Genomic DNA, 20,520 nt, shown 5'->3' on the forward strand with positions numbered 1-20,520 from the left:
CCTCTAAAAGCCGTGGTGTGCCTTCAGGCCTAAAACAAACTCAGAGGCGGCGGTACTGCAGGAAGTAATGCTAACAAAATGTAGTTGGTATAATGAAGCCTAATGAAGTTCTTGCTCACAGAAACAATACTGAATAACCTGTTATCAAAGCAAATGGATAAGTGCCACACTATAGCCATGAAAAAGGCTAGAGAGTGATATCTTTTAGAATGCCAACACATGCATTCTAAAAGATACATGATGCGCGAATGAAAAATAATCAAATCAAATCATGCATTCATTAAATAATATTTTGGTGTAAAATGACAGTTAAACTGCAGTGGCAAAAAAGTGCAAGGAAACAACATTCACAACTGTTGATCTAACTGCTTTGAATGAACATAAAAATGGTCAATGCAAGTCTTTCGCACAGTTTGGAATAATTAGGACACAATTAATATATTGAAAGTTCTTTCAGATAATTTTTTGAGATCGTGGGCATCTTACATATATCAAAAGAAGAAAATTAGTTTAACTGTCTCAGCACAAATTATACAGCTTTCAAAACCCTTTCAATGACCATTTCAATGATTTACATTCACTGATATTCTTTAATAAAAGCCTTCTTTGAATGAACTGTGAATGGTGCAAAATGTAAAATGAAAGGCATCATTTGAGCATGAAAATAATTTTGTTTGTGTATCTAAGGCACGGCAAGTTCACATCCCATGTGCCATACAGCTATACAAATGATGTCCTCCTGAATCATTAAACAAGTTAAAAATTTGTTTTAATGACAAAAGGCACATTAAAAGTGCTTGGAAAAACATTTCATTCATTTTCTGAAGTGAAGTGACATTCAGCCAAGTATGGTGACCCATACTCGGAATTCGTGCTCTGCATTTAACCCATCCAACGTGCACACACACAGCAGTGAACACACACACACCGTGAACACACACCCGGAGCAGTGGGCTGCCATTTTATGCTGCAGCGCCCGGGGAGCAGTTGGGGGTTCGGTGCCTTGCCCAAGGGCACCTCAGTCATGGTATTGAGGGTGGAGAGAGCGCTGGACATTCACTCCCCCCACCTACAATCCCTGCCGGCCCGAGACTCGAACCCGCAACCTTTGGATTACAAGTACGACTCTCTAACCATTAGGCCACGACTTCCCTTGAAGGGAAGGGATCCCTTGAACATGATCACCATGATGTCAGAGTGATGTTAAATGAGATTTGTGCAATAGATTACCTGTATTTTCTCTGTATTTCTATAAGAAAACAACCATGCAAAGGTTACCTGCAAAGGGAAACTGCCATCTGAATCCTCTGTCCTCTGAGCTTCAGCACAGCTGAGTTGTGACTCTGATAGGACTGCGGTAGGAATTTGTGCTATACAGTCAGCTGTCACAACAGATGAAGAATCTGTTGGTGTTAATTCTGAGTCCTCTGTATGTGTTGACTGTACAGACTCCACTGCTGCTAAAACCACACTATCTGTAGTACTAATATGGGCACCTCCGGCAAGTGAGATGCTAACATTTTCAAAAAGTCCATCCTCCGTCTCAGTTTGATTCAAGGTCTCTTTCTGCACAGTATCCACTTTTAGTTTGTCTTGTGTGCTCAATGGCTTTGGAGTGCTTGGCTGACTTAAGTCTGAAGACACAGTCAGTGAAGAATCTGTGGTGTCCGGCAGCCTGACCTCAGAAGTTTGAAGGCTTTCTGAGTCAGTTGTTTTCTTATGTTTAGATTTACATGTGTTCAGCTTTTTGTTACTGATATTATTTGCTTTTCCTGCACCAGCTGGTTTTCTGTTCTTCTTCCTACCTTTAGCAACTTTTGGAGGCTTTTGAAGTGGGTTTGCTTCATTTGAAGCTTCTTCAATGGTGTTTTTGTCATCCTCATCATGACTCTCCAACACTGGGACATCCTGTTGGTGAACTACAGACCCTGACTCATTGTCTTCTCCACTGTGGACATCCATTTGGCTTGATGTTTCTGCATCAATGACTTCACGTTGTTTCTCTTTTTCATCTTTTTGAACGTCAGTTTCCTTGATCTCAGGGGTTTGGGGTTGGAGAAGCGTAGCTGCCTTCAGTCCTGGCTGCATTTCAGAGCTACTTGATTTCACATTGGACTCTTCTGATAAATCTAACTCAGCCATTTGGCCATCAGGTTTCTCAGTATCAGAGGAGATCTTCTGTTGATTTTTTACATCTGAATGGGAGAATTCATCTGTGGTTGAGTGTTCAGGACCTGTATACTGTGTCTCTTGCAGTGATTGATACCTGTCTGATGATAATGTAGGAGTATCAACATCCAAGATGATGGTAAATACTTTCTTAGCAGTTCCAGAGCTTCCTTGATGCTTCTCTGGGTATGAAAGCATTGGGTCAAATGCTTGAGTAGATGAGTTCTTCTCTGGTTTAGGCCTGAAATCAAGGTCCAGATCAGAATGAGTGGGTTCAATATCACTGGTGTTGCTGTTTTCTTCTAACTGCAGCTCTGATTTTGAAAGATCTGTACATAAATGAACAGGTTCATGAGAAGAGCTTACTGCATCATGTTCTTCATCAACAGCTACATCAACATTTGGTTTGACTTCTAAGAGTTTCAAGCCATCCTCTAATGTCTCTGCAGTCCTATCATGAACAACTGAAACAGTATCCCATTTAGTTGAAGAAGCTAGGACAGCTTGTGTTAGTGGGTTCTGGTTGGGTTTGGTAAGATCAGATTCCAGCACTATGGTAAAGTCAGGCTTTAATGATTCACAGGATGAGCCATGAGTGGATTTGCCGTCACCTTCTCTTAATACAGATCCAGTTTCATCTATCTCTTTGGGTCCAGACATGAGCTGCTGCTTATTTGTGTTGTGGCCTGATGGAAGGTTCCCAAGATCTTTGGTTGCTTGTTGTTCTGAGCAAGGTGATAGATCTTCTGTTTCACGGACTTCCTTTGTGGTCAAGAATTTTACATTCATACGATCCATGTCATCCACTTCAGGGTCAGCGGCAACCTGCAAAACAAAAACTTAACTACTATGACTCAAAATTGATAAACATCACTCAGCAATATATGTGTGCTTATTCAGCTCCTCAACATTTATTATATGACTCTTAATATAAAACTATAATGGGTACTGCATACCTCAACATTTATCAGAAACCATCCTTGTTTTAAATAGTCTAAATCAACTGAGTTCTACACTGGGGCAGGTTGCTTAAACTGAGTCAAACACTGAAGTTTTATTTGTTGGTATGTCAACGCCTTTGCATAAATTTAATAGACTCTTTTGATGCCTATATTAAAATGGTCTCAAAAACTGCATTTTCCACCTAAGATCTTCTCAATCTTCTCTATCATGCTGATGCTGAAAGGCTTATTCATGCCTTTTTCATGTCAAGGCTTGATTATTGGTTTATTTTGGTTTCCCTGATAAGTCCATCAAGAAATTGCAATATATTCTGAATATAGATGCTCAGGTACTGACTTACACAACTGCTCATCAGCAAATTTCCCAGACACTTTATAACTTGCACTTATAACTTCCCATGCATGCACATACTGAATTAAAAAAATATATATATTCTAACATATAAAGCTATTCATGGGACAGCCCCTGCTTATCTTTGTAACTTAGTTGCCTCTTATTCTCCAACTCGCCCTCTGCTTTTCTGGTTTGTGTTTCCTTCAGCAGCCTCAATTTAAATTAAAGTCTTTTCAAAACTGTCTGAGTGTACTTTATTATTTTGTTGTACTACATTTTATTATTTTTTGAGTTGAAGAAAAGTGCATTATAAATAAAAATTCCTTATTATTATTATTATTAATCCTGAACCCAAGTGATTCACAAAGGCCCTTTATGTCATCAGCATGTGCACTACCCACTGTGCCACACTTTCCAACTCTTCAAATAAATTGTTCTGAGAAGCCATCAGGCAGAGCAGGATAATGCAGATAATGTAGTCTAAAGATAAGCTTTGACATCAGAAATGCACCTGCTTAAAGTGATGTTACACAAAGCAAATCATCCAGCATTCAGCATTTTTCTCAGAGAACAGGTAAAAACACTTAAAAGCAATGAGGTGCTGTCTACATTAATGGCCCTAAACGAAGAACAGAGTGGATACTCCATTTAGCAGGTTTTAGCTAGGATAGAGTCAGTGTGGAAGAACTTGACTGGTCTGCAGAAAGCAAAGTCCTGATCCCAGCTGAACACCTCTGGTGTGACTTTAAATGCAGACCTTGAGCCAAAAACTCATCACCAAACACCAATGACTGTCACTTTAGACGCATCCAAAACTGTTGCAACAGAGATGGAAATACAATTTTTAAATACATTAATTGTTTTCATTTTTTCATTTTTAACAGTTTTGTTAGTGCCTTTTTCTGTTCTAAAGAAGGGGATGTCCCAACACTTTTGTCCTTATAGTGTATGTACAAGTCATTGGTGTTTGGTGATGAGTTTTTGGCTCAAGGTCTGCATTTAAAGTCACACCAGAGGTGTTCAGCTGGGATCAGGACTTGGCTTTCTGCAGACCAGTCAAGTTCTTCCACACTGACTGAATCAATCATGTCTTTTTGAACCGTGCCTTATACACAGAGGCACTGTCATGTTAGAATAGAAAAGGGTCCTGTTTAAACTGTTGCTATAAAATTAGAAGCACACAATTCCTTAGGATATCATTATATGCTTTAACATTAAGATTTGTACTCATAGAAATTACTAAAGTAGTCAAACATGTTCATTAGAAGGGGGTGACCCAATACTTTTGGCAATATAGTGTATATTGCATGGACAAAAAAAATCCTCTTTTGTGTTCTACAGAAGAAAGAAAGCCATAAATATTTGGATTTAAGGGCAAAGGGCAACTGATATTGCTTAATTGTACTCTATAAAATGTACCAAAACCACTCGAAACTTTTTTTTCAATCACTTCCTGTGTAAGACACACCACACTAACCTGAAATGACTGGAGCTCCTTTGTGGACACTCCAGGCTGCTGAGGCTTGATGCACTGAATGGAACTTTGATCTGGATCAGAGTTCCCTTCCTGAGTCCTCTCATCTTCCAAGATCATCCTCTGGGCTGGTGACTTTCCAAACAATGTTTGAGCTTCTTGGAAGAGAGCAGTCTGACCCTCTGGAGTACAGCATGTCTGCAGTACCTCAGACAGTTTCTCAACCTCTAGAAGGTTTCCTTCCACTTGTTCTACAGCCTACAGAGAATCCACCAAGGCAGTTAGTCTCATTACATTAGGCGTCTGGCTATCACCTCCAATGCAGTTTAAAGGCTGCTTTGAATTTAAAAGATTTAGCTTACCTCAAGTGAACTAAAAAAAGTTTAGTTGTACAGTATTTTACATTGGGTGTGTATGATTGTGGGTGAATGGTTTTTGTCTGCATCTTTTACCTTTAATGCATTTGAGTCATTAGAGCTGCCCTCTATCCGACCCTGCAAAGAGTCCAGACTCTCGTGGCTCTGTTGTAGGCTCTGTTGTATTAACATTGCACACTTCAGATCCTCAGTCATACTCTCACCAAGACCGAAAAACACATCCTGGAGAGAAAAAAAAACATTAACATTTACATGTAAACATGACTGCATCAGATAAAGATGTGTAATAACCTTTTATGGAGATATATTACAGCCACAAAATGTTCAGCTATTATTGCAAATTAAACACCTAATATATTATTTTGTATAATTAAAAAATATTATATTATATTATACTAATAGGCAGGGCAAGTAGAAATGATCTGTTCAAAAATAAATTTCCTTTAGAGCGTCAGATGCTTCTTTTACTATATGACAAACTGAAATGGAATTTAAATTGCTGTTAATTAACAGAGCATAACTCTTAATACTGAAGTAGTTACAAAGAAACAAACTGATTCTAGTTCTCAAAGCTAAAAATGTTCATATTTCAGTTCAGGCCATTTTAAAGATGCACACCCTTCGAGAACAAACAGACCCATGACAGGAAAATGACCTGCACTGCTGTGAGTTTCTCCTCAGTTGTGACCGGTCTGGTCACATCCTCAGAAACCTGCAAATCTCCCTTCAGATGCAGTTCACTGGTCCAGCTCCAGGCCTGCTTTTTGAAGTCTTTCAACTCATCTTGTGCCTTGCCTCCTTTTGGCTTTTCCTCTGTTCTACCAATAGTCTGTATCTCTGGCGCAGTATCTTCCGTTTTTCCAATCAAGGGCTTGAGGTGCTTAGGGTCTTGGACCATTTGATTGTCAGATCTGTTGGGGTTCATTGCTTGCTCTCTCTTCTCTATGACCAGCTCTCTGACCATGCAGATGGTTTCTTGAAGGTGAGCTCCATCTTCAACCAGCATCTGCAGGTTTTCTAGACCTGCAATGCTGGCCAGAAGACTTATCTGCTGCAGTAATGCACCTGCCTGCTCTGCCTCTGCTTGCAACTGCTCTGATAAGCCCTGTCAGTCAAAACAGTTACATTAAAGGATTAGCTCATCAAAAACCATTTTAGGTGAACTGATTGAAGGTTTAAATAGATTTAAAATCAAGTACAGTATGTGACAGAGTTATTGTGCACATGTAGATCAAAACGTGCCAAAACAGAACTTCACTAAACTGCTGCATTGCATTTGAATGTGTTCTCAGCTTAGTCTTAAAACATAAATATTCACCTGGATTGATTTGAGGACCTGTGGGCTTTCAGACGTGGTCAGTGAGGTCAGCGCATTTGTGATGGTCTGAATGGAGGACAGGTGATCTGCGATATCAGATGCCACCTTCCCCTTGGCAGCTTCCAGCTGTCTAAAAACATCACTGGTCTCAGAAAAGAGCTCCTTCACCTCTGCCATCTTCTTCCTCAGATGGCTCTCAATCACCTTTAGAAATAAACTACAGTGAATTTGCTGAGTGGTCAATGAGCTAGCTTGGTTAATACTAATACATGAGGTATATATAGATTTACCAGAGTATATCACATCATTTTTGTATACAAATGTCATTACACATTGTCTAGCATTAATTAAAAAAATTTAGCATTGTGAAAAGTTGCTGGTGTGTCCGAAATTACCTGTAGCTCCAGTGGGAACTCACAACTCTGCAGCAGCTCCTGGATCTCTGAAGATCTGCGATGGAAATGTTCAATGTTCTCCTCTTGAATCCTGAGCTCATCCTGTGCAAAACAATTATATTTGACATTTATTTGATCAAAAATACAGTACAATCTGTAATATGTAATTTATTCCTGTGATGGCCAAGCTGAATTTTCAGCAGCCATTACTTCAGTCTTCAGAGTCAATTTCCTTCAGAAATAAATATTCTAAATCATTCTAATATGCGGATTTGTTCAAGAAACATTTGTTCAAAATAACATAATATCAATGATAAAAAACAGCAGTTTTTTGTGGAAAAGAATACGTATTTTATTAAGACAAAGTTCAAAAGAACAGCATTTATTGGAAATGGAAATATTTTGTATTTTCTTTATTTTCTTTTGATCAATTTAATGCATCCTAAATAAGAAAAATCTTATTTACCCTAAACATTTGAATGGTAGTGTAAATATCACTAACAATATCATGTTTCCTTCCATAAATGTTCACTTGATGACAAGTAACAAGCTATAATGATTTATTGTTCTCATTTAATATCCATAATATTTAACACTGGTCTACAATTCTAAAAATAAGTGTATTTGAAAGTTATACCTAAAATAGTTTGTCAGCTGACAAAGGTTTTACCTGCATGGCAGACACATCCTGCTCTGTCTGAAAGGGGTGTGATTCAGCAAGTGTCATCAGCTTTTGGGCACTCCAGCCCGCCACCTCTCCAGCCAACAGTAGGAGTTTTTCCCAAAGAGAAAAGCCAGCTTGAAGGTTGTCCAGATGACAGTCTGTCTTCTCTGTGACCTGAAATAGCAGGTTGATGCAAATACTGAACATTATAAGAAAAACAGAGAGAGAGAGAGTATTTCTATCACACTATGGCGTTACTGAGGGAACATACATCAAGCCAGCGGTCCATGTGGGTGTCAGCCTCACTCTCAAATGGAACGTCTGCACAGTCTGGGATCCTTCTCATCAGAGACTGCAGCTGTCGACACACAGCTCTGAACTCCTCCACCCCGTCCCCAAGACCACTGAGATCTGACTTTATACTGGTCACCTGCACACACACAAAATATAAATAGTCATGCATTTATTCTCATACTTATTCTAACCCCAGTTTTATCTAATGAAAGTGTTGTATACATTTTACATAATGTCAGTCTGCAGTTAATACTAAAAATGACCTAAAATGATGCAGTTAATACTGCCACCTGCAGTCCATCTAGAATGGAAGCACTGTACTCAGGATTTTTCAGTATTTCTGTACCTTACTGATCAGGAGCTGCAGGTTGTCTTTGCCCATATAGGAGGCCTGATCCCCAATAGTCTGCTCTGCTTTCTGCAAAGTGCTGCCCAAGCGATTTCGGCAGCTCTGGAACTTCTTCAGTAGTTCACTCAGAGAGACACACTGTTCACGACTGAAACAGAAGCATGAAAAATGTGTCCGTTCAGAAATATGGGCAGAAAAATGGCATTTCACAAAGTGCTTTTCTATACTCATGTGCATTTCTCATCACCTCTCTGTGACTGCTCTGTGTGCATTTTCCCATTGTGTCTGCATCTCGCTGATGGCTGTCTCTGAGGTCTGTGCACAAGTATTTCTCAGATCCTGAATCTCTGATTGTAGTGCAACCAGTTTGCTCTCCATGTCTGTCAGGAAGCGTAACCTGAGAAAGAGAGAGACACTGGTGAGACTGAGACAGAGGCATATCGTCTACTTTGCTGTAATCAATTTAGAGGTATAAAATTCTCAGAAGTCATTACACTTTTTAAACTGAAATGAATCTGAAATGGAGCAAATATAGGTGTTAGTGTGAGAAAGCACACATGCAACAATCACGACATTTATACACATGTCTATATATATTGTGGTGAAAGTTTATTCTATTATATATATTTCGTGGGGAAGTCGTGGCCTAATGGTTAGAGAGTCAGACTCGTAATCCAAAGGTTGCGGGTTCGAGTCTCGGGCCGGCAGGGATTGTAGGTGGGGGGAGTGAATGTGCAGCGCTCTCTCCACCCTCAATACCACGACTGAGGTGCCCTTGAGCAAGGCACCGAACCCCCAACTGCTCCCCGGGCGCCGCAGCATAAATGGCTGCCCACTGCTCCGGGTGTGTGTTCACGGTGTGTGTGTTCACTGCTGTGTGTGTGCACGTTGGATGGGTTAAATGCAAAGCACGAATTCTGAGAATGGGTCACCATACTTGGCTGTATGTCACTTCACTTCACTTATATGAAGAGTTAATTTGCAAAAACAGATAAATCCATTTTTTACAGTTTTCAAAAACCATGTTTTTTCACTGTGCATTCCAATTAATCTCAATCAAACTGCAGTCGGGTTATTTTGATTCGGTAAAAAAAAAAAAAAAAAAACAGCTAACTAACACAATGAAACAAAAACAAAAATATGGTTTTTGACCATTTTACTAAAAAGTTATGTTTTTGCAAATAAACTATGTATGTATATGTAAATATATTACAACTGTTATTTTAATTGACATAACTAACAAATCGAGTTAAATTAAACATGCTTTAGAAATATTGTATGCAAAACAGAAAAAGCAGCCCTAATTTTTTATTGTATATTACAATTATTTAATTAATATAGCTTGCAAACTAAATTAAATTATGATTAAATTAAATAAAAGGCACTAATGTTAATTAAAAAAATTGTAATATACAATATAATATTAAATTATTTCTAAAGCACTTTTAATTTATTTTACACATAAGAGGAAAAATCCAGTTTTATTAAATTGATTTTATTGCATACTGCAACTGTTATTTTATTAAATATTACTTTAACATTTTTGGTTTAAGTTAAGTTAGCTTTCAAAATATTGTATAAAAAAAAAAAAAAAAGCAGTCCCGTTTTAAAGTCTGCTGACCTGTGCTGTAGTGCAGGAAGTGCGAGTTCCTTCAGTCCATGTTTTTCGAGTGCCGCCAGCACCTCCCTCAGGGCGACCTGCAGGCCCATCCTCTTCCTACCGAATGCTCTGTCCCTCTGTTCTCCCTCCACTCTTCCTTTCCCTCCTCTGTCAGTTTGCTTCAGCCCTACAGCCAGTCTGGTCTCAACCTCTTCAGCACGAAGGGCCAGAGCTGACACCATCTCATGACAGCTGCCTGGTTTGTCATCCAGAGTTATTCTCATGCCAGCATCATCCAGTATTCGGTCTAGCTGAACCGATTCTTCCCTGGCCTGCTGAAGGCTTTGCCGGATGGAGACTAAACTGCGATTTGATGTGCTGTAAGCTGCATTGAGGTCGGCATTCACCTGTTGGAGATGTGATAGGAGGTTCACAAGGCCCATCAGGGCTGATTCACTCTTCCTCAAACATTGTCTTTGTTGGTCCAAGCATTTTGTGCGGTCGTGGAGAGTTTGCTGCAGGGGAAGATGAGTTTGGTGCTCTATGTGACTTAGATCAGCAGCGTCACTAACTGAACCGCCACTCTTATTAAGCAGAAACAGCTCTTTCTCAATACTTTCATCTAGATGCTGAACAAAGAACAAAGAGGTCAGTGCAGATGTAAGGTACATTATGCAAATATTTGAATGTATGCTTCGAATGAGGAAATAAACATTTCTTAAAAGGTAAAGTTTTCAAATGTCATATTTTCCTAAGGAAAGCCCAGCATTTTAGATATTTTCACATATGAAAATGTGTTCTAAAAAAATGTAAAAAAAAAAAAAAATCAAGACATGTGAAATGATCTAAAATACACAACAAACTCAGGAAAATATGCACAAGCTGGACATTTTAACAGAAAAAAAACATTGTGTCAGTTGTCTGATTAGCTGATTGTGAGGTGTGAAAATAAATGTTAGATCTACAATTATCTGCAAGCATGAAAATGAATTTGGAGGATAATGTACCTTTAGTTCTTCATGTAGAGTTTTGGGATCTGCAATGGCAAAGTTTCTAATATTCAGAGGTTTCTGACTGATCTGTTTGATCTGATCACAAATCAGTTCGATCTGAATGTCCGCTGACTCCAGCAGCTCTACCGCAGTTTCAAGGGACTTCATCCTGAGCAACATATAACATAACATTATAATTGTGCCATTTAAACACTTATGGCTAACAGTAACGCTGCTCCAAAACCTAGCAAGCTCCCTGGTTATGAATATGGTTATGGAACCTTACAATTGACAGATTTGAACCTGCTTTCGAATGACAAGACCACAAAAATAGAGCTCCACATGGGAGGCCTGAGAATAGATTACAATTGATTTTGACAAAATAGTTCATTTTTATTTATTTACTCTAAACTTTTTCATAGATACTTTTCAGAAGTGAATAAGAAATGTTTGTAATCAACAGTTTGTCTCATTCTGGATGCCTACATGTGTCTCACCTGGCCTGAATGCACATCTGTTGTTCCCTCCACTGCTGAATTAGCTGAGCTCTCTCCTGCTCCATGTTACAGACATCTTCCATGTGCTGAGAGCTCTGGGAACACTGAAGCTCAAACTCACGCCACAGTGCCTCCGTCCAGTCCTTAAGAGCCTAAATGAGCACACAGCTATTTGTATACAAAACACACCCAAAATGCAGGAAATTGGTGAAGGAAACTGACCAGTACGTGCTGGAGCTGAATCCTCAGTGAGTCAGCAGAGATACTGGCATTGCTGCTGGGGCTGATGGGAAACTCTGATTCCAGCTGCTGACTGTTGTTAAGCAGTTGCTGCTGGAGGACTGACTGTGCAGCACTGTAGCTGAAAAAATGTGTACATAAAATGCTTATAAACATGAATTTTTAGACTTTAAATATAAACTAAATAAGATTTAAATGGATTTATTTCATAAAGTAATCATTATGAGCAATTTAAAAGGTAGCAGCAAATAAATTGCATATAGACAAGTCCTAAAATTGATTTTTAGGAAAGCCAGTTACATCCTTATATAGTATTGACAGAACACGGTAACATCCATTTCTTGAAGGTAAATTGTATCAAAAATGTTTACCTGGTCTGAGTTTCCTGTGCTGTAACCTCTTCCTGTGCTGAACCGTGATGGATGACGGTCCTCTCTGGTATCCGTTTTACCTCCATGATGTTGGTCTGGACAACAGCCTATGAGAGAGAACGACCATAGCGCCATTACAAGGGGTCAAACGACCCCAGAACAAGCAAATACACTCTTTAGCAGCCCTAGCCAATCTCAGCAGATTAACTCCTCTAAGCTGTCCATGTGCTTAAGAAGGTCAGCATCATCCAATCAGAACTGAGAAGTTCTCATAAGGTTTATCTCCATGTTTGGCTGCAAGCAGACTTGACCATGCCAAGAAAACGTGCCATGTTAACACTGGGCAGGTATAGAGCTCACAGATGCTCAAGTAAAGTACCTGCCAGTGTAAAGTAATGCTGGTGTGAGAGACTGAGAAAAAATAATGAAAAAAATACTCTTTAAAAATACTGCACTGATCAAAAAGAGATAAAACAGTCATGTCACGCACACAGCACATGATCACGTGTACCTGTGAGTGGACGTGGCTCAGGTCATCCACCAGTACAGTCTTTCTCGGCAGGACACAATCCTTGACTGCTCCCCCCCTGCTGTGAACACACGTGCACATGTTTACTTAGTTATGTTAATGACATACATTACCATAGACATTTATATAAAGTTAACTATAATTACTATATACTAAACCTAACACTTAAGAAAACTCTTTGTGTATATGCTGTGACTGAGGTATGTACTGTACACAAATATGTAAGAGACCACTTCTGTTAGTTTAGTCTGTCTATAAGAAAAGCCAGAGTTTGAAAAAGACATGTAACAGTACATTAAATTTGGGATTGTTAATATTTTTTTATTTTTTTTGAAAGAAGTCTCTTATGCTCACTAAGACTGCACTGATCAATAATACAATAAAAACAGTAATATTGTGAAGTATTATTACAATTTAAAATAACTTGTCTAATTTCTAATTCCATCCTTCAGAAATCATTCAAATATACTGATTTACTGCTCTAGAAAAATGATTGTCAATACCAAAAATGTTGTACTACTTAAAACACCATTTATTTTTAAAATATTTTTTCTACTATTAACCATGTATTTACGGTCACTTTAAATCCAATTCATGTATTCTTGTTTAATAAAAACATTAATTTCTTTTAAAATACAATTTTTCTGACCACAGTCTTTTAAACAGTAGTGTAATTTGTTTTTCTTTAAAACAAAGAACAGTGCTGGTACATGTCAGAGTCAGGTCTTAGAGCATTAAAATGATCATAAAATACAGATTTATTTTTATTTTTACTTTTTTATATTTAATTTCTAAAACAAATACTGTATCAGAATATATATTATTATTTTAATATAATAGATATTTCCATTATGTAACCCCAACATTTCCACTCAGTTTCTTACGTACCCATCCTGGCATGGTGCCAAGTCACTTGTGGAGTCTGTGTGGCGTTGAACGTTCTCCACCTTCTTTGTATCTGTTCTCAGATGGGTGGTGCTGTGAAGAATGCTCTCTGTGGACTGCAGACTCTCTGTAATTGTTCTCAAGGTTTCAAGTTGCACTGAACGCTCAGCTGCTGTGGCACATCCCTGAGGTTTAAACCCAAAACAAACTAATCCCAAACTATTCGACAATAATGATATAATGAAACGTATTTTCATCTATATAAATCAAACCATAAAATTTGACATATATATATATATATATATATATATATAAAATTAATTACAATTGTGGTTTGGGGATGAGCATCAAGATTTACACAAATGGGAGCTCCCATTACAGGTAATGAGGCTTGCTAACTTGTCTAACTAGTAGTGATAAAAGAGATATACATGCAAAATATGACTATATAGCTGAAGGGAAGACAACTAACCGTCTATATCAACCTGTCAAAACATGCATGCAGTCAATAAATGATCAAAGTTACAAAAAAAAAAAAAATCAACTGTTGATGGTTTAACCATTATAAAATGATAAAACTGAGGTTTAAATAAAAACTACTGGATAGGGTTTAATAATATTCAGAGACTTGATGGACAGGAATAATCTTCATAAACTAATGAAAAAAAGTAGTAAAACGGAGTAAAAGTTACAAGTACTGAGCAAAGAAGAGACTAATTTGGACTTAATGCAGTTATGTTCACATGCAGAGGCATGTAGATTAAGGAATGTGTTACCTGCACACACACAGAATTGCACTGCTTAAATAAGAGTACAGGGTGTTATATATACAGCAGTAGATCCATCAAAAGATGCTATGATTTAATCATTAATGCTGGGACAAGGTCACATAAGGACCATGGTGGCATTTGCCCTTCCAGAGTGCCATCTGATCTACCCAGTATCGGAATATACCAATGGTTAGTAAACAAAAAAACAAACAAAAGACTAATAGATTAAGTGGATGCATACACTATCACATTTCAATACATATGTATGTATTTTTAAATAAAAACAAACATATTCATGCATAATTCAAGATTTATTAATAATAATAATAATAATAATAATAACCATGTCCAAACAGACCATACATGTCCAGATGTTTTAATTATGCATGGTGTGGGTTGTTATTGCAAAATAAAAGAACTATCGAATGCGCCTTTAAAACTTTTCAGGAAAACTTTTGGCAGGTAAATATGAGCAATTAGCAAACCTATCACGGCATGATTTGTGTTGACAACTGTACTAAGCAGCATACACTAATGCACAGCTAGAAAGACCATGATCTCTTTCTTACCTCCCATTGGGCCCTGACTGACTGAGAGAGGAGGTCCATGTCTCCGAGCTGGGCATCAGTGCAGAAATCACCCATTCCCTTCACAGCTTCTAGAAACGCCTCCATCACTGAAGGCCTGAGAAGACGCAACACTGCCTAGAGAACAAAAAAATATCAGCAGTCATTAACAGCTTTTGTGTATGTGTTTTGACCAACCATGTTTTTTTTTTAACCATTATTTGATTAAATAATTATTGGATTGAAAACGCACCACATTTTGAAATGGCCTCACCTGTTTTTTCTTGGCTTGTTTTTTAGATTTGTCTCTGGTACTGATCACTGTGATGACATCCTGTATGTGTTCATGCAGGTGCTGTTTTGCTTTATCCAGTCTGCTCCTGGCCAAAGCCTGAGCTCTGGCATACACCTCATTCTGCACTGGGACATGGGGAACACCTGAAGCCTCTGATGGCTGTGGAAAGCTGTGACTTTTGGATAAAACCCTTTGTCTTTGGTGTTGGGTCGTCACAGAGGTCTGAGGTTGCCTTTTCGGTGGTGAACCAAGGTTCTGTTCAATAGGCGTCCTTTGTTGTGTCACTGTTACTGATGTATGCAAAGTTCTTGGGCAGGATGCAAGTGAGGTAACAGGCAGAGTTTGTGATGGCTCATGGTGCTTTGGAAAACTGTGACTTTTGCCCAGAATCTTTTGTCTTTGGTGTGGGGTCACCAAGGAGGTTTGTGGTTGCCAATTTGGTGGTGAATCAAGATGCTGCTCGACTGGCATCCTCAGTGGAGTCATGGTAACCGATGTAAGCAACATGCTTGGGCTGGATGCAGTTGAAGATAGAGACTGCAGAGGGTTTGATTGTTCAATGCCACTGCTTTGGCTTGAGTCTATAGAGATAACCTGAAGGTCTGTTGGTCCAAAGCCCCTGGTTTCGCCCGAGTCTACAGATATAACCTGGAGAGAGTCTAATGGTCTAAATCCACTGGTTTGGCTTGAGTTTGCAGAGACAACATGTAGCTCTGATGGTCCAAAGTCACTGGATTGGTTTGGGTCTACAGAGATAGCCTGTAAAGGTCCAAAGCCACTGTTTTGGCTTGCGTTTGCTGAGGCAGCTTGAAGGTTTGATGGTCCAAAGCGATTGGTTAGGCTCGAGTCTACAGAGATAAGTTGAACGTCAGTGTGGGGTTTCAACTGAACCTTCCTGCTAACAACAGATGACAGCAAAGGCTGTTTGAGCTCTGCATGCTGTACTTGGCATATAGTTTTGCTTTTTTGAGCTTTTGGAGATTTTTCATGAACCTGGGGGAGAAACTGGGGCTGTATACCACTAGTGGTTTTCAATTGTGACTGCAGCTGATAAGAATGGAGTTCTTGGTTTTGAGTTTCTACTGGGCTCTCAAGAGAAAGTTTGCTGCTTTGGAAGAAGGTCTGATCCTGATGGTGTTGAATGATTCTAGTTTGGGATTCAGGCTGAGAATGTGCCTGCACAACAACCTTGGAAGCAGGCTGCACAACTACAGGCTGTCCTTCACGCTTCACTCCATGAGAACTGAGCATCTCAGTAACCTCCTGACGGACATACAGAAGGGTGTGAGAAGTTACAACATCATGATTTTAAGCATTCCTTAACCGATACTGGCCTGCAATGAAATTCACCTGACAGTGTGAGACAGTTCTTTTCAGTCGGTCTTGTATTGCCGATGTGCTGAGGTAAGGAAGGGAGGAGTTCTTTTGCACCGATGTCACAAGCACCTGCAGGTCCTCACCTTCGGTCACCACCTGTCCTTCCAACTGCAGACCTCTGGAGATCAGTGCCTGTAATGGGAATTGAAAGAGGCAACAATGTGAAATCGCCATTTTAATCAACCAAATGAACTCCATAACTTGGTTAACTGTACTCACTTTAGTCCTGGGATGTGGCCACTGGTGGCCCCTATGCGATCTTTCTCTTAGGTGTTGGCAGAACTCTTGGGCTTCCGTGCTCCAGTTTTCAAGCTCAGCCAGCCTGCCCTCGAGCAGAGATGACACTTTCTGGAGTCTTTCACACACCTGATCCACCTGGGTCAAAGTCTCAAGCATCTGCCAAGAAACATGTCCACAGATTTGTTCAGTTCCTAGTTAAATCAATTATTCTCATTAGAGACACAGAGTATTTAGATCGTTGATAGACACCCCAACATAGGAGCGGGTCCTGCACTTTAAATCTGTTTGCCTCCTGTCATGAAATGCAAAAGCAAAAAAAAAAAAAAAAAAAAGCGTTGACAGTATGTAGCTAATACAGTGTACAAAATCTTGTAGATGACAAATGAAAGAGACTGTCTACCAGAATAAAGACTCCCAGTGTAAGAGTTTTTTGGATTCTGTAAAACAAAGTTGGGTGGGGTTTTAAGACCCCCATTCTGCAAGAAGTGACGATCAACAGTAAGCTGGGGAAGTCGTGGCCTAATGGTTAGAGAGTCGGACTCGTAATCCAAAGGTTGCGGGTTCGAGTCTCGGGCCGGCAGGGATTGTAGGTGGGGGGAGTGAATGTCCAGCGCTCTCTCCACCCTCAATACCACGACTGAGGTGCCCTTGAGCAAGGCACCGAACCCCCAACTGCTCCCCGGGCGCTGCAGCATAAATGGCTGCCCACTGCTCCGGGTGTGTGTTCACGGTGTGTGTGTGTTCACTGCTGTGTGTGTGCACGTTGGATGGGTTAAATGCAGAGCACGAATTCCGAGTATGGGTCACCATACTTGGCTGAATGTCACTTCACTTCACTAGAAAAGTTGTTTTTGCATGCTTTTGTAAAGTTATTGTTACAAATACTATCTCTGTCTCCCAACACACCTTTTTGTGTGAAAATACAAAAAAGTTAAAAGATAAATTTGACTGATAGCATTTATAATATTTAATTTTGGCAGAATATAATTGTCACATTCATAACATTTCTTTTATAACAATTAAAACAATTGTTATTGTGAATTCTTTTAGTCATAATTCAGTAAAATAATTCAGTTAAGTAAAAATATGATTGTGACAGCCCTATTTAAAATAAATGGATATATACAATCAACTTGATTAACCAGTTCACTGGAAAGAACTGACTCAAAAGACTGATGATTTGTTCACAAACTCATTGACTCAAGGAGATTCTTCAAATTTGTATTTGTGTGTTCCACGGGATAACTGAGTAAGTAAATAATGAAAAAAAAAAAAAAAAAGTTCAATTTTTGGGTGAATGTCTCACATCTATAATCCATGTACGTTTAACCTAAATATTGCCTGACCTCTGGAAGTGTTTGTCTGAGTTTTTGAAGAGTTTCCTCTTTGCAGTCTGGAGATGGAGACAAAGAGTTCAGATTGAACTCAGACATCTTCTTAGTTATGTCCTGAGTAAAAAAGAAAGAAAGAAAGAAAGAAAAAAGACAAGCATAAACAACCTTGACAAGAGAGTGGAGAAGAAAATGATTCTGAGAAACAGCCAAGACAAAGGCAAAAAAAACAACAACAAAAAACAACAAGAAAGACATAAAACAATGAAGAGACATCTAGTATAATACAAAGAGTATGAAGTACTACAGTTAGGACAGAAAGGTCCGTATACCTGGAGTTTCTTTCTGTAAATACGTAGAGGTCCAGATGACACCTCAACTGTCTCTCCAAGCACCCAGCTGGCTTCCTGCATCAGGGAAGATAGGACACCTGGGACTGCAGAGATGGGCTGAGGGGCCACTGCCTGAAAACATGCCATTTACAACAGAATAAGACTTTTTTTTTTTTTAAATCAACAATCACAATCTTTTCAAGGGTGTAGAATGATAAAAAAACAAAGAACAAGAGTAATCACATGCTTTGATGAACAGTAAGCACAGATGATGAAACACAATGGGCTGAAGTACCAGCTTATCAGTGTATTACTCAAAGAAATTGAAAAACAGTAGCAAAGAACCACCAACAAGTTAGGCAACTTAAAGAGAGAATCGAAAAAGGCTGGGTCTTGGCAGTAAAACTCTTTATTCAATCCAGTAGAACAAGTTCAAATTCACAAAAAAACCTGGATCCAAAATAAACTCTTTGACACACCTGCTTGTGAATGAACTGAGCAAATGCACCAGCCATAAATATTTCTTACCAAATATGAAACTTTATTTTGCATTATTTCGGTCTTTAACAATGGGATATATTTAGCTTTTACCTGGAATATTTTGAGAGAAACACCTGCATCATGTTTTCTCTTGCCAATGCAAAAATATTATGTTCTCATACTCGAAATCAAATTATATCCTGAAATTGGTGGTGTAATTTGAAAAATATTATGTGTGACATTATACGTGTCAGTTTTATAACAGGCATCCTAGATAGACGGATAGAACAATTTCCACTGAAAATGTTTGCCAGAATTAAAATTATGAGAGGTATCACTTGTGGTTTTGTCTCTTTAAATTTGAATTATAATCTGAGTGATTCAAAACAGTAATAAGGTGCAGTTTCTTTTAAAGGCACTAGAAAGTGCTTTATTTCTTCAACAAAGACAACTCTTACTTGCAATTTGGCGTTTGGCAAGTGTTAATTTTGGACGCTGCTGAAAACTAGAGTGTTCTGTCTTTACAAACTCACAAACTTGGTCCTTTTTATGAAGTCAGCCCACTGCATGTTCAGTTTGCGGAGCTCTTCAGTCAGAGAGTGGCTGGTGGAGGCGTCACTCATTTCAATGAGAAAGTTTCCCGCCTCATTCAGCTGGGCTTGACGTGATCTCCACTCATTCAGACTGGAGGAAAAATGCTTGTGCTGCATTATGAAAGAGATCACAAGACAATTGACAAATGAACCTCTGAAAAAAAATCAACCGCATTCAAACACCATGCTCTCACCTAAGAGATTACCCTCATGAACTTACCAAACATCTCAACAAAGATAACTAAATGACATTCGTACTTTTCAAGTGCTTCTTTGGTGTTCAAATACTTTTTGGGTCACTGTATATTTTGTATCCTGTATTTCAATGACAAATGCTTTATAGTACCTCTTGAGTCTCTGATTGTTTCTCCTGCCCCAGCCAGACCTGTAACAGATACAGGCAGTCTTTGTAGGACTCCCATGCAGCCAGCACACGCTCCATGGTGGATCTTACTGATTCTGCAGCTTCTGTACTAACTCCCGTCTCAATATCTGCCTCTTTTACCTGCCTGTTAACCACAGGTGAGTCGTCTGCTGGAAAAGAAACCGAGGAGAGAGGGTAAATCAGATAGAAATGACAGGAAAAAGCACTAGCTTTCATAAAAACCAAAGTATAACAGAACTGCCAAGACTTACCCAGAGCGGCTTTGTTGGTATAGCTGACTGCTGTGTCCTTCAGCTTTTGAAGTGCTTTCTTCAACATCCACACCTGACCTTGCTTGTCAACACTGCCCTGAATGGCAAATAAGCATAGTTTACAATTAATTCAAGCTTTTATATTTTTTAGGTTGTCAGGGACATTAAACTACTCAACAGTCTGCTTTTATAGACTTGTTGTGTTTATATTTATGCTCTTGCAAACTATTCTAACACCAATTTACCATTTTATAGATTTTAAATCATTTTTTAAATTAATTCGATTTTTAATTATTTAATCATTTAAAAAGAAAGTTGCAGCTTTTTACTTTGTACTGTATTTAGGTCTCAAAATTAACAAAGAGTTTTGTTAATTTGTCAAGATTACCACGGTGAACAAAATGTATGAGATTGACAAATTTGTTAGAATGAGTTTGATATGCAATAATC

General features: G+C 38.8%; 1 protein-coding gene across 1 annotated transcript in view; it reads right to left on the reverse strand.

The window, feature by feature from the left end:
* The window catches only part of LOC306844221 (nesprin-2-like), a 95,879-nt gene that overhangs the window by 58,404 nt on the left and 16,955 nt on the right, over positions 1-20,520 (reverse strand). Inside the window, exons 15-40 of the mRNA XM_079376194.1 lie at positions 20,071-20,167; positions 19,781-19,968; positions 19,375-19,545; positions 18,362-18,493; positions 18,045-18,146; positions 16,678-16,854; positions 16,432-16,590; positions 15,061-16,344; positions 14,790-14,924; positions 13,454-13,635; positions 12,548-12,626; positions 12,037-12,143; positions 11,648-11,786; positions 11,426-11,577; positions 10,944-11,097; positions 9,958-10,565; positions 8,584-8,733; positions 8,334-8,484; positions 7,965-8,123; positions 7,700-7,867; positions 7,030-7,131; positions 6,635-6,838; positions 5,972-6,421; positions 5,392-5,538; positions 4,943-5,197; positions 1,279-2,994 (exon numbers count right to left, since the gene is read on the reverse strand). Coding sequence (XP_079232320.1) covers positions 1,279-2,994; positions 4,943-5,197; positions 5,392-5,538; positions 5,972-6,421; positions 6,635-6,838; positions 7,030-7,131; positions 7,700-7,867; positions 7,965-8,123; positions 8,334-8,484; positions 8,584-8,733; positions 9,958-10,565; positions 10,944-11,097; positions 11,426-11,577; positions 11,648-11,786; positions 12,037-12,143; positions 12,548-12,626; positions 13,454-13,635; positions 14,790-14,924; positions 15,061-16,344; positions 16,432-16,590; positions 16,678-16,854; positions 18,045-18,146; positions 18,362-18,493; positions 19,375-19,545; positions 19,781-19,968; positions 20,071-20,167 — 7,368 coding nt within the window. The remainder of the gene's footprint in view (positions 1-1,278; positions 2,995-4,942; positions 5,198-5,391; positions 5,539-5,971; positions 6,422-6,634; positions 6,839-7,029; positions 7,132-7,699; positions 7,868-7,964; positions 8,124-8,333; positions 8,485-8,583; positions 8,734-9,957; positions 10,566-10,943; positions 11,098-11,425; positions 11,578-11,647; positions 11,787-12,036; positions 12,144-12,547; positions 12,627-13,453; positions 13,636-14,789; positions 14,925-15,060; positions 16,345-16,431; positions 16,591-16,677; positions 16,855-18,044; positions 18,147-18,361; positions 18,494-19,374; positions 19,546-19,780; positions 19,969-20,070; positions 20,168-20,520) is intronic.

Source organism: Barbus barbus (assembly GCF_936440315.1).
Source record: "Barbus barbus genome assembly, chromosome: 24".
Taxonomy (NCBI): domain Eukaryota; kingdom Metazoa; phylum Chordata; class Actinopteri; order Cypriniformes; family Cyprinidae; genus Barbus; species Barbus barbus.